At 47.2% G+C, this 17,904-nt stretch overlaps 1 protein-coding gene across 2 annotated transcripts in view; it reads left to right on the top strand.

The window, feature by feature from the left end:
- The first annotated feature begins 1,145 nt into the window (after positions 1–1,145).
- Positions 1,146–17,904, top strand: part of PCDHAC2 (protocadherin alpha subfamily C, 2) — a 57,931-nt gene continuing 41,172 nt past the window's right edge. For both annotated transcript variants that reach the window (XM_066623602.1, XM_066623603.1), the window contains exon 1: positions 1,146–3,839. In XM_066623602.1, the coding sequence (XP_066479699.1) occupies positions 1,317–3,839 (2,523 nt within the window). In that variant the 5' untranslated portion in view covers positions 1,146–1,316. The remainder of the gene's footprint in view (positions 3,840–17,904) is intronic.

A 17,904-nucleotide genomic window follows, 5' to 3' on the forward strand; every position in this document is an offset into this window, starting at 1 on the left:
CACTGATCCATCCACACTGGTCTCCAGGTTTTCAGGCAAAGGTCTTTCCCTGCCCCACTTGAAGATGCTAGGGATTGAACTTGGGATCATCTACATTCGAAGCAAGTGCTCCACCATTTACAGTTTTTTATTTTTTTCCCCTGCACAGACCATCAGCAGTGCATTATGGCCTGCCAGGTATTTGACTCTGCTTCCTTACTTTAAGGAGTCACAGGCAGGCAGGCAAGGCAGCTGGTTGACTTGGTGTGTCTTTGGCTTGGTGGCTCGCAAATTGTGTGGGGCTGCTGTAACTCATGGAAGTGCATTGCAAAATGGAGCGTTGGTCTACCATTGTTGTACTGAAGCATAGAAGCAGGAAAAGGAGTGCTAGGAGTGGGCTGAAGGAAGCAGGGTTTAGAGGCAGGAAGACAGACTCCAATTTCTCTTTTTTTTTTAAGGTTGCAAGCTGGGTGGAAAGAGAGCCTTCCTGGGTGCTAAGATGCTGCAAGCCTTCAGTTTAACCTCCTCTGTTTGAATCTTACTTCTGCCATGAATTCACTAGGTGATCTGAGGCAAGCCACTCCCTCTCGGCCTCAACCCTACCTTCTGTATTATGGGTACAATAACGCAGGGTTGTAGGAATTCTAAGAACACCACACATGTGAGATGCTTTGAACATGCACAAGGGCTACCCAGACACCAAGGGTCATTGTGAAGAAGGCCCCAGCTTCGGTCCCTGGCATGTACTTCAGAGGAACCCGGGTGGAAGGGATGGGAAAGGGACTACAGTAGTGTCCACAGTACTGGACTACCAGGCAGCTTCATGTGCTCGTCTAAAGGGGGGTGTGTGTGGGGGGGGGGTGTGTGAGTGGATGGGTGTGTGTGTGTGGTTGGGCTGCAGGACTGGGCCAAGAGATCAGTCCCTGCCCCCCTCCTCTGCCACGCTCTGCCTGGGCTGCCTCTTGGCCGCCCGCCTGCCCGCCCGCCTCGAAGTCGCTGTCCAAGCCCAGGTGCTGAAAGGGAGCTGAACGCGCCCCTCCCCGGCGCGCACTCCCAGCAGCAGCCGCCGCCGCGTCAGCCGCCGGGGAAGGAAGAGGCGGAGGAGCAGAGCAGCCGGGCCGTCGCCCAGGAGAGGCCCTCGCAGCCTCGGGGCCAGCGCTGGCGGCGGGCAAGCATGAAGGGGCTGCGCGGCTGGGAGGCGGCCCCATCGCGGAGGGTGGTGGCGCGGGGCACTCCTGGGGGCGCCTGAGAGCCGCTCGCATGACCCTCCGGCCGCCGCCGCTGCTTCTGCCGGGCGGCTGAGAGTGCGCCTGGGGGTCGCTCCTCTCCCTTCGGCCATGCCGGCGCCTGGGCTCCGGGGCTGCCGCGGGGCGGAGACCCTGCGCCTCCTGCTGCTGCTGCTGCCGCTGCTGCTGCGCCCGGGGCCCGTGGGCGGGCAGCTCCGCTATGCGGTGGCGGAGGAGCTGCAGCGGGGCGCCCTAGTGGGCGACGTGGCCCGCGACCTGAGCCTGGAGCCGCAGCGCCTGGAGGCCAGGGCCGCCCGGCTGAGCTCCGGCAGCGGCAAGCCCTACGTGGCGCTGGACGTGGGCCGCGGGCTGCTGCTGGTGAAGGCGCGCATGGACCGGGAGGCGCTGTGCGAGCTCAGCCCCTCCTGCTGGCTCAGCCTGGAGCTGGTGATCGAGCAGCCCGTCGAGGTACACCAGGTGGAGGTGGAGGTGCTGGACATCAACGACAACGCGCCCCGCTTCCCCCGCCCCGAGTACCGGCTGCAGATCAGCGAGTCGGCCGTGCTGGGCGCCCGCTTCCCCATCGAGGGCGCGCAGGACCCCGACGTGGGCTCCAACTCGGTGCAGAGCTACCGCCTCAGTCCCAACGAGCACTTCGCCCTGGATCTGCGGGGCTTCGAGCGCGGCAGCAAACTCCTGGAGCTGGTGCTGCTGCAGCCCCTGGACCGCGAGCAGAGCGCCCTCCAGAGGCTGCTGCTCACCGCCGTCGACGGGGGCAACCCCGCCAAGTCTGCCACTGCCCAGATCTCAGTGCTGGTCTTGGACACCAATGACAACTCCCCGGAGTTTGACCGGGGCACCTACAAGGCCACCCTGCTGGAAAACGCCGCCCTGGGCACGCTGGTGGTGAAGCTGAATGCCTCTGATCCGGATGAGGGCTCCAATGGAGACCTGCTCTATTCCTTCAGCAGTTACACCCCTCAGAAAGTGCGCCAACTCTTCAGCGTAGATCCCGTGTCCGGAGAGGTGAGGATCAATGGCACCTTGGACTATGAGGAAGCCTCCTCCTATGAGATCTATGTGCAAGCCACTGACAGGGGCTCCGTCCCCATGGCTGGGCACTGCAAGGTGCTTGTTAGCATTGTGGATGTCAATGACAATGCCCCTGAGGTGGTGCTGACTTCTTTGTACAGCCCAGTGCCTGAGGACGCCCGCCCTGAAACCGTGGTGGCCTTAATGAGCGTCACTGACCAGGACTCTGGCCAGAACAGGCAAGTCAACTTGAGCATTCCTGCAAACCTCCCTTTCAAGCTCAATTCCTTCAAAAACTCTTACACCATGGTCACTCAGGGGTCCCTGGACCGTGAAAGGGCTTCCGCCTACAACATCACGGTCACGGCCACGGATGCCGGGACCCCTCCCCTCTCTTCCCACAAAGTCATCCAGGTGGACATCTCTGACATCAATGACAACCCACCACGGTTTGAAGAGCCTGAATACTTTGTTTACATCCCTGAAAACAACGCCCCGGGGGTCTCCCTCTGCACTGCCAAGGCCATTGACGCTGATGCCGATGAAAATGCCTATGTTTCCTACACTCTCTTGAATGGAGCGATTCAAGGGCTCCCGGTCACCTCCTATGTCTCCATTAAGTCCGACACTGGTGAGATTTATGCTGTCATTTCCTTTGACTATGAGAAGCTGAGGGAGTTCCAGGTGGTTGTGCAGGCCCAGGACTCAGGGGTGCCAGTGCTCAGTAGCACAGCCACTGTGCACATCTTCGTGGTGGATCAGAATGACCATGCACCACAGATTCTGTACCCTACCTCAGTGAATGGCTCTGCAGCCATGGAGATGATCCCTCGCTCAGCCAGTGCTGGATACCTGGTCACCAAAGTCATCGCCATCGATGCAGATGCTGGGCAGAATGCCTGGCTGTTCTTCCACATGGCCCAGGCCTCCGCTCCAGACATCTTTCAAGTGGAGGTCCACAGTGGAGAAATTAGGACTACTCGCAAACTGGGGGAGGACAGTGGGACCACTTTCAACCTTACCGTTTTGGTGAGAGACAATGGAAAGCCATCCATGTCTTCCTCCGTGTCTATAGTTATTGCTGTGGTGGACAGGGTTTCCAAAATCATCCCTGACACTAGGAGGCACATCAAAAGTTCCAGAAACTACTCTGAGATTACCCTTTATCTCATCATTGCTCTGAGCTCAGTCTCATTTATCTTTCTGTTGAGCATAGTTGTCCTCACCGTGATCAAGTGCTACAAATACAGTGTGCATTGTAACTCCTGCTGTGGGGGTTTCTGCGGGACCCGCAGAGAAAGGTGCCCTGTGGAAATGTACAAACAAGCCAACAACAACCTTGACGCTAGAATGACACATGGTTTAAAAGTTCAGCCCCACTTCATTGAAGTGCGGGGCAATGGCTCTCTCTCCAAGACTTACTGCTATAAAGCCTGCCTGACTGCAGGATCAGGAAGTGACACTTTTATGTTTTACAATACTGGGGCTCCTGCAGGAATCACGCCGCAGGCTATGATGGCTGAGAGACATCTGACTGGACAGAGTGGACAGAGCTCACAAAACCTGATCATACTTAAAAGCGAGCCCATTACTCCAAATGAGGTGAGCGTCAAACAGTTTCATGTGCTGAATGTCTTCTGATTCTGAATGTAAGCATTTGCTTTTTAAAAACATTGTTGTATCTTCATGAATGACAGGAAGCTAGAGTGTGTGGAAGGAATTATAAGCTATATCATTCATTATTCTGCTGGGCAAAACCTGGGTCTTTTATTGAATAAGCTAGATATTTCATTTCTGGTATGATCTTCTCTGTCTGACCTTAAGAACAGGTTTTCTTTCTACCAGTAGGAGAAAGTCCACCCCACCAGATTGCACATTGACACAAAATATTGATGTTAGAGAAGAAGCGATCCATCTGAGAATCAGTATGCTTCTCAGTGCTTACAGCGCTTGGCAAATGTATTGTTCGGTTCCATCACCTTAGTCACCAGGAAGTGAATCACAAGGCAGATAGGCTTGATTTTACAGTTTTGTGTTTTCCAGACGCCTGAGAACTCATGAAGAATACTTAAGGTGCTGTTTTTTACTTATAATTTGGTGTCGCCTCCTCTTTCCACACCTCCTATCCTACTGCTTCTCTTCATCTGGAAGTCTAGTGACATATTTCAGTTTGCAACCAGTTGAAGTGCAACTGAAACTGGTTTAGTACCTACCTATAGTCTGGCCATTAATAACCTGTACTCTCTTGTAGTGATACATCCATGACTTTAAATTTTATTTATGTGAATCTGTTTGCAAATGAGCCTGTATAATATTTTCATTTTATGACTTTAGGAACTGAACACAGGAATACATCATTGGATGTTTTGCTGTGCAGTATCACATGTTTTTTGTAGTATTCTGGCTAATAAAGGGTCACATTTTTGGCTTATTAGTGCTGCCCTGAGTTTATGAAAAGCATGAATTTATACTCAGCTTTGAGAATTTATATACTTAAAAGTACATTACAGTGTATACATAAAATATATTTGTTTATATGAAGGTTGTGCATGTGAACTTGGAAGATAAAACTTAAGCTCTGCCACATGAACTTGAATGGGACTCTTTAGCAACTTGTTAGAGAAGCTATCTATGTGCAGTCCTGATTAACAGGACCCAATTCTATCCATACTTTCCTGAGAGTAAGCCCCATTGACTCTAATGGGACTTACTTCTGAGTAGACACGCATAGGATTGGGCTGCCAACCATTTCTGCCCAACTTTGGATATACGCAACAGGGATCAAATGTGTACACATGTTAGCTGGGCAGAAATGGGTTAAGTATCAAACCAAACAGTCTGAATGAAGGAAATGAATGAATGAATAAAAGCAATGAAAATTGGCAATTTTAATCAGCTAGTGTGATTAAAATAGAGGTCAGTGTGCTTTAATACTGACCTCACTTTAACAGAGGTCAGTAGAAGAAAAAATGTATCTTCCATTGTATGTTCTGGTAAAATTATACAACCCAACTTCTCTGAAAATAAAATTGGTGCAGTAGAAAGCTGAACTATCAGCTTTTAGTATGCAAAATAGCAGTTAAATGAAAATGAAATATAGAAGAAGTGACACCATATGGTAATTACAAACATCACCCTATTGCTGCAATTCTATGCACACTTTCCTGGGAGTAAGCCCAATTTAACACAATGGGACTTACTTCTGAATAGACCTGCATGGGATTGTGCTGTAAGTATACTTGGTGTATTCCCAAGCTTGTGAAAGACACAGAACGGTAAAATCAAGCCTATCTTCCCAGTGACTGAGAAGAGGGAACTGAACAATAAATTGCCACTCAGAAATCCCACTGTGTTCAAAGGGGCTTACTCTAAAGGAGGTGTGCATAGGTTTGCAGCCCAAGTGTTGTAAGCATTGTGAAGTACACTGATTCTCATACTGATGGTTTCTTCTACCATTGTTCTAATACTATTATTTTCTGTTATGTAATCTGCTGGGGTGGATTTTCCCCTCCTCATAGGAAAAAGCAAGAAAATCTGTTCCTGAGATCAGGAAGAGAATTGAAAATATTTCCTGCTGAACGTTCTGAGATGAAATTGTTTCAACTGGATTTTTCTCCAGCAACACACTTCCATCTGCAGTAAAGGGTCTTGAAATGGACCTGGATTGTGACACTGGGGAAGGAGGGGCTTGTCCTTTCCCTCCACACTATTTTCCTGATAACCCTCCTGGCAGCTGTTTGCCCCACTGGGGAAAATTTAAACTAGCTGGCAGTGGGATTTTCATCAGGAAAATAGTGCAAAGAAAAGGGCTAAATATTCCCTTCCCAGTGCCATAGTCCTGATTCCAGTCTGGGGGCCCTGTGGCTTCTCTTTGCTAAAATGTAAAGAGATGGGAGATACAATCATGGATCTCCATTGTCTCACTTAGGACCCAATCCTATCCAGCTTTCCAGTGCTGATGCAGCTGTGCCAACAGGGTGTGTACTGCATCCTGCAGAGGAAAGGCAGTCTGGAGGCCTCCTCAAGGTAATGTTTGTTCCCTTCTGTTGTGGCTGCATTGACACTGGAAAGTTGGATAAGATTGGGCTCACAGACTGTGCACACTTACATGGAAGTAAGTCCCATTGATTTCAATAGGATTTACTTCTGAGTAGATACACATTGGATTGCAGTGTTAGCCCAAACATTTCAGTAAAATTTAACTTTGAAATAAATGCACTTTGAGTCTTAAAAGAAGATGGAATTCTGCTACTTCTAGTTTTCTCCAAATTCAGCTAAATTTCTTATGGTGCTGGATTAGAGAAATTACCAATGAAACCACAAAGGAATTGGCTATTATAATCAGACATCTTTAGGATTTAGCCTTGCATAGTTTGATGAGCAAGTGATCCATTACAGAGTCACATCTTTTGCACATCATTTAGCTTCTTACCTGTATGGGAGGCCAAATTATTCCAAAGCATGCAATGACTGACAAGAGAGTATTACTTGGGGCATGCAATTATTGGGCATGCAGTTATTTTCTTTCATAGCCTTTATAAACTTTTATTTTAATTTTTTTTTTCATATGCAGTCAAAGAATTGACATTTTCCCCAAAGGCCCATCAATCCATTTGTATTGCATAATAGCAAGAACTTAGGTATCTTGAATAGGTTCTTACAAAGTTTGTCATTAAGTTCATTTTAGAGTTATAGACTTTTAAGTTAAAATAGCATTTTTGAAGCTAACATATGGAAGCAAATTTTACCAGTACTTATCTAAATCCCAAGCATAAGTGATCCGATGGCTCCTTCCTGTTCATGTGAATACCCCTGCACAAACACAGAACTCCCACCAAGTATGACTTGGGTTGTTTCTGCAGTCACCTCAACTGCTGGTGGACCTCCTTCTGTGCATCCCATTGGGTGAGAAACTGTCCCTGTCATTAAAGTGAAGGGAAGCCTAGACGTATCTTCCATTCTGTGGAAGTTAAAGTTTGATTAAATTAGTGGGGCCATTAAATGTGGAGGTAAAGAGATTAACAGCCCAATCCTAACTAGGCTGGGCAGCAGAGAAATGGATGTTCTGCTGGTGCTGACTGCCATAAAGCAGGCAGTGTCAGCTGCTGGGAGACTGATGGGAAGGCCAGAGTCTTCCCGCTCACACTAGTAGACCCCAGATGTCTGCCAAGGAAGGTAAGGTGGCAGGGAGGAGATGGGGGGTGCTTAACAGAGGCGAGGAGGGGGGCGTAAATGGGTGGGGAGGCTGCAGGAGGGGGTCAGTTCAGTGGTGATGGCACATGCTGGATCTTATCCCCCTTTTGTGCAGCCTCCCTACCCCCTTTTTCTTCTCAGATTCATTATGGTGTTGGAGGCTTACAAGCTGTAATTGGAATTAAACCCCTTTAACCTCCAAAACCTCTGGATTCCTCCCCCCCCCACCCATACAGCACACTTGTTTTTGGTGCAGCTGCACCAACTTGGGGGGGAGGATAGGACTGAACTGTAAGTAGTTCACTGTAAAATTTGTGTCATTCCCCTCTCTAGGCTGTATAATAATTCTGTTTGTGTGTGCCCCTGCTCACTTAAAAAATGCTCCTTATGGATATCTTGATATCTCATCTAGTTTGGACCTAAGGACTAATATTTTACAAAAAAAAAAAAAGTTCCATGGAATTAAAATACCTTTTTCACAGTCTATAGAATTCTGAAGTTTATGTCTTAAAACCAGGCCTAGATTATCCACTCATTTATTGCAGAAGAATCTTAGAGCACCTGAAGGCAAACTGTTTGTTTTAATGCTTGCTGTTTTAATTAGATTTCTGTAGCACTTGAAAATGCTGTGTCGCTTCTTGGATGTTTTTCCTTTGCTGAATGTTCTAGGAATGTGAGACAACGGTATTGTGTGAGAAAGAGCATTTCAACAATGACACTTCACTGTTTCTTTTCCCCTTCCCCTAGTTCACCCTGCAAGGATGTGGACCAGGGTTTACATGTTCAGCATTCAGAACCAAGGTCAATTTTTCAAAAGGTGCTCAGCACACCCAAATGACTTCCAAAGGGTCACCTGTGCTCAGACTTTTAGAAAGCCTTGGCAAGCTGGTTAATTAGTAAGTGAGCTGTCTGGAAAGCCCTCTAGGAGCTATGCTTTGCTGGAGGAAGCTCAAGCTGAATTTAGGTTAAATGTCCAACAACAAGTTGCTGAGTCAGCTGTGATATCTCCTTCGGTGGTTTTCAAGAGACAGCACCTGTGGGGAATGCCTGGGATATAATACTGAGGCTTAGGGCAGTGATTAGTCTACAGCAGGGGTGCTCAAACTTTCAACTTTAGGGATGCTGGACCTTTAACAAGTGTATAGAAGAGAAAATTGCAGCAGGTGCAACTTGTCATCCCACAGATGACAAGCTACACCTGCTGAAATTCTCTCTTCTATACACTTGCTAAAGGTCCAGCATCCCTAAAGTTGAAAGTTTGAGCACCCCTGGTCTACAGGAACATAGCTTTTTCTGCTCTGCAGTTCTGTGGTACTACAGTGCAGGGATGGGAAGGTCCAGCGTGGCTTGACTCGAGTCAGGTCTAGAGTCACTGCCCCCCTGCAACTCGACTTGAAAACGAGTCATAATGGGGGCACGTTCCAAGTTTCCATGCTACTCTTTCACAACTCTAAAGGATGAGTTGAGTTTCCCCCTTTAAAAACTCAGCTGTGGAAAAAAATGAGGCTGCTGGGGGGGGTTATGTATGTCGGAGTTCTCTTTGAATGCTTCCCTGATGTCCCTACCCAACAGGGTGGGAGGGACTGCGAGAGAGTGGGAACAGAAACTGCAAGAGGGAGGAGGGTCACACACAGCAGCTGCAAAGATTACCAACCCAATCCTTGGCAGCTCTACTCAGAAGTAGTCCCAGTGCAGCCAGTCATTCGCCCAAGTAACAACAGAGCTCACAGCAGCCGTGCGGTCTAAAGCATGATCGCTATGAACTGCCTCCCCCACCCACTTCCCTGCCTTCTCCCCCTTCCAGGGCTTCTGCAGCTAATCATAAGGAAAGAACCCCCTTGGGCTCCTCCTCCTGCCCTCTCTCAGCCACAGAAAACTCTAAACCTCCCAGCCTGTGTCCAATGATCATCTATTCCTTCCTTCCTATCAGAGATGAGCAAAGAGCTTTCTCTCACCTCCCCCCTCCTGCTAGGATTCATTAACCCTTCCCTGCCTCGTGGCTGGAACTTCCCTATTACTTGTCCGGTCTGAATGATTGCCCCACCAGGTTTTTCATGTCGCGGAAACAGTAAGTAAGCACACCCAGACACAGGCAGACTTGAGTCTGCATGCTGGGGATGAGTCAGGGAGGCCCTGACTCGAGTGTTTTTCCAAGTCTTCCACGCACGCAATTCACAAGTCAAGGAGTCAGCAAAAAAACATGCATTTTTGCAACTCTAGTCTGAGTCATCTGAGTTGAGTTCAGATGACTGAGTTGAACCCTGCTACAATGATCAAGGTCCAAGGTCTAGAGGAGATTGAGAGGGTACATTTGTTCCACAAACTTATAACTGCTTTATAGATTTGTTTAACTCTCATGATGTCCCACAAAGGATTCTGGAATAGTAGTTTTGTGACAGTACTGAGGGCTGGCACAACTTATTTAGGCAACATGCATTGGAAGACCTCTGTTAAAATGATCACTGCTAGGCTTGGGGTTATTAATACTCATACGTACACACACACACACACACACACACACACACACACACACAATTGAAGAAACTACATATTGTATTTGGATGGCAGAGAGACAGAGAGCTGTCTAGAGGGAGGGAGGGGGGAGAGGGGGAGAGAGAGATCACCCTGACAATAGCAATCTGCATACTAAAGGAGATTTACTGGGGGGAAAAAGAAAACAAGAGAGAGAACCCCTCCAGTGAGCTAACTAGCAATATTGCCCCCTTTGGGTGCAGGATGCTTGTGCAGTGTTGTTGTACCTCTTCCAACACTGAGAATGTTGTGTTAGAGATCCCTTGTTGCCAGGGCTGGCCCATCTATAAGGCCAACAGAAACAATTGCCTCAGGCAGCAGACTAGTAAGGTACCCATCTCTGTCCACCTGCTTGCCTCCACTGCTCCTCCTTCCACTTTCTGAATTGGAAAAGGCGGAGGGGAACAGAGAGAAAGAGGAATTGTGGAGGGACCGTTGGAGAGTGGGAGGACCAGAGGTTGGCACATTGTTGCATAAGGGGGGCAGCATATGGCATGCTACCTCAGGCATCAGGAAGGCCTTGGGATGGCCCTGCTTGCTACCCATTTACATTTTTAGTTCCTTTGATTCTCTGGAGAGAGAGAACAAGTGGATGAAAAGGATTAGAAAATTGGGATGTGTGTGGAAGGGGGTGGTGGTTGGGAGTAAGACCAGTGACTAGTCTCTGTGGTTGCCACCTGATAGTTCAGTCATTCCTTCTCTTCCCGATATTGGCAAGTGAACAATTCCCCTTCTGCACCTGGTGCTCCTAGAATAGAGATAATGTTACACATGGTTAATTTTTTTATGCTAATTCCCTAAAGCACTTTATTTTAAAGTGGAAAGGTGATATATGCTTTTAAAGCGGAAAGGTGATATATGCTAAAGTGAATGAATGAATGAAATGAAATAAAGAAATCAAGCACATAGAGGACAAGTTCTAGTGAAGGCCTAGGGGGTGAACAAGGCTGCCAGAGCCACAACATAGAGAAAGTGCAAGGGAAAATGGAAAAATACCTCTCTCACTGAGATCTCTGGCAGATCACTCTTACCTCTCATTGCCAAGGGAAGATAGGAATATTTTTCTCCAGGATGGCACTTTTCTTCTGGAGTCCTTTCCTTCTAGAGTTTTCTAGATTAGAAAGGGCCATTTTCTCCTGCTGGTGGTGGGGAGCTGCATGCCTGTTGGTTATGCTGTCCCTGCCAGGGTGTGAATTCTCGGCTGTAATGCAGTAGCCTCTGAAAACCCATATCCCAGTGGTGAGTATTAAAACTGTCTTATCTGTCTGCGAATGGCTATTTTAAATGGACTGACTTTGTTATGTGTAACGCAAACAGAAAAGCTCCGGGGTATTTCAGCGGCATTCGTAGCCCAATATCCAGCAGGCAGCTGGGAGATTGTCAGTGGCACTGCAGGGGCAAAGGATCAAGGCACCAAATTTAATGAATGTCTAGTGTTATAATTCATCACTGCTGGATGAACAGGGCAGTTAGGGCAAGATAATTACCTAAGGGGAACAACAAGCCCTGGCAAACTATTTTGGCTTCACTGCTGAAATACTGTGAGATAAAAGCCAGCAGTTGCAATTGCTTTTTTGCATGGGGAGAGAAGAATTCTTAGCTTACGGTTAGGCTTTTAACGTAACGGGTGGGCTGCCCTTTTCTGAAAATATGGGCCATTGCTTGAATGTTCCAAGCATCTACACTTTCTCTCCCAACCTCCAGCAGTGGATTCCCGAAATATAGCACTGTGCTCAGTGTTTTTGCTTTTATCATCTGTTGCTCTCCTCAGATGCAGTTAAGACTGTTCAGTTTGTCTTGGCTCTTATGGCCACTCTTGTACTTTAGTGCAGGGATAAGCCAGCAGAGTGGCATTTGGCTTCAAAATACTGCCCTTGACAAAGGTATATATAATAGGATAATATGAGTGCCCAGTTGGGTATACTGAAACTTGGCTTCAGAACAGTAAAATCAGTTTGAGCTCAGGCTTTCCGTGGCCATAGTTTTGAGAATGCTTGGAGAGCTGCCTGTTCCCAGAGTCTGCTGAGTAATGCACTGAATACACTTTACAGCAAGAATGCTTAAATTGCTTATTGTGGAAGAGAAAACCTAGAGCTGTATTTGAGGTGCTTAATTGTTTTCATGTATTTCCTCTGTACACCTGTTTTCCTTACCTGTGTTAATGTGAAATAGGAGGGTTTCATGGTTCCACCTAGCAGGGCTTGTAGCTGAGAGAAGGGCTTGTAAGAGGTTTATGGCTGTGCCATTGGCAGGAGGTGATGGCCTTATTGCAAAGGGGACAGGGATGCCTGGAGATTGCAAGTTCAGCTACTTGGGAAAGGGAAACAGGAAAGCTACTCAAATGTCAGCAAAACAGGAAGTGAGCATGGACTGAGAATCTCTGATAAAAGGCAAAGGAAGGGAAAGGCTGTGGGAGAAAAGTTCTGCAACTCTGCCCAAAACTGAAAAGAGATACAGAGAAGAGTATCTTGAAGACAAAGAGGTGCTTGCCAATTCCTTTCCCTCATTCAGAGACCATGAAAGTGCCATAAGTACTCAACAGTAGCTGAAAGTCTTGTTGCCCCACAATCCTCTGTACGCGTCACATACTGAAACTGTTTTTGCCCTTCTGAACTCATCAAATGTATTTTAGAAGCATATTCTTGTTAATTTCATTTCTGCCTTCCTCATCATGGTGATTATTAACATGGAATGATTTGATGCCGAACTAGGGTTTTCTTAGCTCTTCACTCTAATTCTCTGAAAGACAAACATATGCCAGAGCTATGCATAGTTGATTCTCCACATAGAATTAAAAAGAAGCATTTTTTCCTCACCAATCCTGCATAGTATATATTTTACAGTTGAAAAACTTCCAAAAATCTGTAGACTCACACAATCATTTTTCTTATTTTTATTTGTAAGAGGGTCATTTTTTGTGACAAAGGAAGAGATGTCCATTCTGCCTTTATGTGGCTTAGTGTGGCTGAATAAAGTGGCATGTGTATGTGTGTTTAGCAGCTTTGACTTTTGATTACTCTTTGTATATGTGTTAATCATACTGCCCTTCTTTGAACAGCATTTCAGTCAAAACAAATGGAAACCATCAGAGGATTTCAATTGCCCTTTATTCACTGAAGCAGTCACAGAAACTATGCACAGATGGTCATGTCAGATGAATGAATGGAAAATGGGGTTGGAAGCATGTCCACTGGTCCAACCCACTGACTAATACAATATAGTCAAGCTCCTGTTTGCACAAAGGCCTACATGTATGATTGAATCTCAGTTCCCCTCCCCTTATTCATACAGAGGAATAACTACAAGCTCAGGTCTCCCATGATCCCTAATCCAGACAAAATGCCCATGAGGCAGACATTGTCATGTCATGGTAATTTTTCACCAGAGCTCATCTTTTTGGTAGGGTTCATGAACTGTTTGTGAATCTAATAGGTGTATAAAATTATGCATTTATATTTAAAGTGTGTGTGTGTGTGTGTGTGTCTAGGATAAGGAAAAGCTAGAAGTTTTTCTCTATGGTTTTCTAATTGTCTCATCTTTTAGGTGAAAATTCTGAACCCCCAAAGCTCTGTTCAGACTTGAGCCTGTCACCATTCTCTGGCATCTCTATCACAGCCACACTGTGTCTACCTGATCACATTTCTGTGCCATGTAAAGGTACATAGAGAGCTGCCTTATTCAGATGACTGCATCAACCAATGAGCCCATCCAGCTCGTTATTATCAACGCTGACTGGCAGCAGCTCTCCAGGGTTTTAGACTGGGGTATTTCCTAGTCCTAACTGTAGATGCCAGGGATTGAACCTGGGATCGTTCTGCATTCATAGCATAGCTGAGGACAACTCCCTTAATCCTGCACACTTCCGCAGGCAGTCTCAAGAGGTTTGACAAGCCTCTGAACCAAGTTGTAATCATTACTTATTTTCATTGGATTGTGTCCATCAGCTGTAAATTGCTCCATGCTTTGTACACCTTGACTATGGTGTAGTCATAGGGAATAATTACAGAACAAAGGGTCAGAGGCACAAAACTGGACTGGGCTGGACTGGGGCTGGACTGGGGTTGAATATTGGGTGTTAGCCAGGCTGAGGACCAGAGGCAGCAGGTGCAATCAGGCTGGGATTGAGTGCCAAGGGAATCAGGTTGTCAGCAGGTCAGAGGCAAGGCAAGGTGAGGGAGTCTGCACAGCTGCTTCAACAAGATGTGGGTTTTATGAGGCCCAGACACCAGCTGTCTTGGGTAACTGGCTTCATCAAGCCTGATACTACCCCCTGTCTGTAAGACCGGTAGTATGACCTGCTTGCTGAAGAGTCAAGACATCTGTAGTCCTGGAGATTAGGTGCAGTAGAACAGTGGAAGGGAGACCTGAGTCCACACACACAGAGGACACCTTACACACTTCTAGCAGGGTTATGGGCTTCTGTGTCTCTTCCCCTCTCCTCTGCATGGTAAACCACAGGAGCTTACTGTCTTGCTGCATTAAATGAAACCTTTCACATATCTACACAATGGCAAAGCATAGATTACCTATGTGGCAATCTGTGGACTCTAATTAAATAAAGGAGGAAGGTGACTGTTGTACCATCTTTATTTGAACAAAGCATATTGATCCAGAAGAGCATTCTGCAAGACTCCCTAGTGGAAAAGCAGAATGAGCTTTAAATAATAGATGGTGCTCAACATGTTTTTTTAACAGGACTGGGCTTTCATCCCTGGGCTGTTTCCAACAATTTTCCTACAATGACATTCTTATTACCATGCATTATTTGTGGGCATAGCAGTGTGCTAAAATGTTTATGCATTTTGATATGGAGACATAGTAGAGACCAAACATGGACATTTGACATTAGACAAGGGCAGCTTAATCCAAGAGGAATTGAGCTGTTTGAGTACTTCAGCAAGAGAACTCTGTGGACCTTATGTGAGGCCTCCCTGTGAGGGGAGGGCCCGCCCAGCCTTTCTGAGGGGGACCCCCTTGTGGAGGCCTCAGACTAGTTCACCAGAAGAAAGGGGGGATTGTGTCACCCGGCTCCCCCTTTGGGTTGGCAGCATTTACCAGTCAGGCGCAGGGGCTGCTAGCAGCGGATCCTCCTGCCTGCTCTTCTAACTCCCAACTGCCTTGTCATCCCTGGCCTCCAGGTTTATGTAGGGCAGGCCCCTCCCCTTCCCTCACAGGGATGGTACAAAAAGGGCATGTCTTTGGGACTGCCCTCCCCTGGGGTTACCACAACTCCTCCCCTTCCTCTCTCTGTTTCCCTCCCACCTCCTCTCACCTGGAGCTGCCAGGGTTGTTCCTGAGATGGTTGGGAAGGCTGCTGCCACTGCTCTGGTCTCTGCCTTTGGGGGGTGGGCTGGCCGGCCCTGCCCACCTGGGTCCTGTAGCTCTGCAGATGACATCGGGAAGTCCAGCTGTGGGCTCCCGATGTCATAGCCAGGTGCCCTGCCCGGCAAGGCAGGTCCTGGCTGGCTGGGCGAGGGAGTGTTCTCTTTCTCCCCTGAGGTGGGGGAGGGGTGGCTGCCCAGCAGCCGAATGCCTGGGTCCCTCCTCCAAGGCAGAGGGAGAAGTGGGGGGTTTGGCGCGCAGTGTTCCTCTGCTGCGCTTTGCCGCCCACAGGAGTGCCCAGGCAGCGTGTGGGGAGGTGGCCCCATGTTCCACCGGCTTCCTCCCTGATCCTCTGGCCCAGAAGTCTTCTCCCTGGGTAAGTTGGGGACCTGTGGGAGGAGGGGAACCCCAACACCTTAAAGACTCAAAATGTTATTGTGGCATAAACTTTTATGGACTAGAGGCCACTCTGTCAGATTCATGATGACATCTTCAGTTACCAGATAGACACGAGTACAGAGCCTAATAACATCAGCCATCCCATCATTCACCTACCTCCATTTCAGTGTTACATATACCATCCTCTGCTGGCAATTCTGTTTTCTACAGTGGGCAAACAGGGCATTTTCTACTGAATAAATGGGCAGAGCTCTGGCATCAAAAATGCCAGCTCTGGCACCCAAAAAAATGCTCAGCAACCAGTGGGAGAACATTCAGGCCCCAATTCTGTGGGGGCCTTGCACTGCAAAAACTAATGTTCTGGCAGCACAAGGTTCTTTACAGCTGTAACAAAAGGCAGCATGCCATTTTGCACAGCTGGGCTGCCATCACAAGCATAAATCGGTCATGTGCTAGCAGTCTGTCACTGTCCCCTAGCGCAAGTAAGTCAGCATGGGAAGCTAGGGGTGGGGGGAACAGGGGAGAAGGAGCAGAACAGGGCAGAGACCTAAGTCCCCTCAGACTTGCACCAGCCAAAGCACTGGCACAGGTCTGAATAGACCCAGCAGGGCAGTGAAGGCTTACCTCAGATGATTCCTGGGTAAGGGAACACCGGGAGTTGCTTTGTTACTGATTTAAAAGTCACCATACTTTCACAAAAAGCACAGTAAGCAAAAACTCCAGTGCAAAACTGTAGAACCACAATTCATCAGCAAATTTAGTTCTATTCAGGTTGGACTTAATTGAGATTGTGGGTATTTTTGCTACTACAGAGAGTAATGGCAGAATTGTCATTCAATTGAGGCCATTGATGTCAGCTGGGACACCTGTCCACTTAGGGGCTGGACAATTCATGAGGTGAGATGAAGTGGCTGTTTTGAGTGGTAGATGGTCACAAGCATCACCCTGCTTTTATCCACCTCCAAAATTTCCTCCCCTTGCCTCCATTTTCTCCTGTACCTCTTTCTCCTTGCTCTGTGGTTCTGTATTTTGAAATAGACCATCAGGGTGGGGCCAGAACAAGGAAGCCAGGAGAAGCACAGACTCACTTCTTTCTGCCAACCAATCTACCTTGCTCTCCCTTCCAAAAAAAAAAAAAAAAGGGGGGGGGATTTTGCTTCAGTGGAACATGAACTGTAATTACCTTTCTCTTTGACTCTTGCTGCAGTGTAGTATCATGCAGCAGAGTTATTTTGAGTGGTTTGGGGCCTTTTTAAAGGGAACTCCAGCATGATCCCAGGAATCCACAGTGACTTTCTTGCAAAGCACTTTGAGACTATACTTACATTCATTTCAGGTTGACACTGCTGTTTTGGCACTTTAGCTCCAGGATGTATCCATGAGCCTGCCTAGTTATAGTGGTTTGGATGAATTTAAGTTACCGCAATGACAGCATGTGGTCAAGATACTTGGAGTAGTGCAGTCTTTCACCCATTTCCTTGATCCTTGCTCCTATTGGCTTAAAAACTCTTGTACAAAAAGGTTGATTGACTGAGGTCAAGAGGAGATGAATTCCTCTTAAAGAGAGAGGGTGGTCCCAAGCACTATGAAGGAGGGAGTCATGCTGCCACTCGTAAAGAAATCTTTTGATCCTTGAATCAGTCTACTGCAAGCAACAGATCAGCCATGTTTCATCAAGTCAGTTCAATCAAAGTGATGAGGGGATAGCCAGGTTGTGAATCTGAGTGTAATTGACATGTATTCCCCCCCCCCTTTTCGGTTTTTGTTACTGTGAAGTATAAGCAATTCTTTTTCCCTTCAGTTGCCTTACTGGTTGAACTGAGTTCAGATTTGTTTTCGTATTAGGTGGAGTTATTGAATGAAGTCCTTAGCATTTCTGGTCTCTTACATTAGAATTAATAGTCACATATCATACATGTGGGATTTCTGCATAAAACCAGTGTATTTTATATGCTGAAAATTTAAATATTTAGCTTACTCTGATCAATTGGATAAGGAGAAGTGGGATTGATAGTTTTGAGCTGAACAACGACCAGAAGGGAAAAAAAGAAGAAGGCATATTCAGAGGGCACAGGCAGAGGCCCTGAATGCAAACAGTGAATGACAATCATCTTGGCAGCTCTGTTTGTGAGGATGAAATGTGAAACCTCTTGTGTTCCTCCCTGAACTCCTTGGATAAAGAGCTGGATACTAATATGATACATGGAATGAAACTGGGTCA

This window comes from Tiliqua scincoides, chromosome 4, assembly GCF_035046505.1.
Source record: "Tiliqua scincoides isolate rTilSci1 chromosome 4, rTilSci1.hap2, whole genome shotgun sequence".
In the NCBI taxonomy this organism is placed as follows: Eukaryota; Metazoa; Chordata; class Lepidosauria; order Squamata; family Scincidae; genus Tiliqua; species Tiliqua scincoides.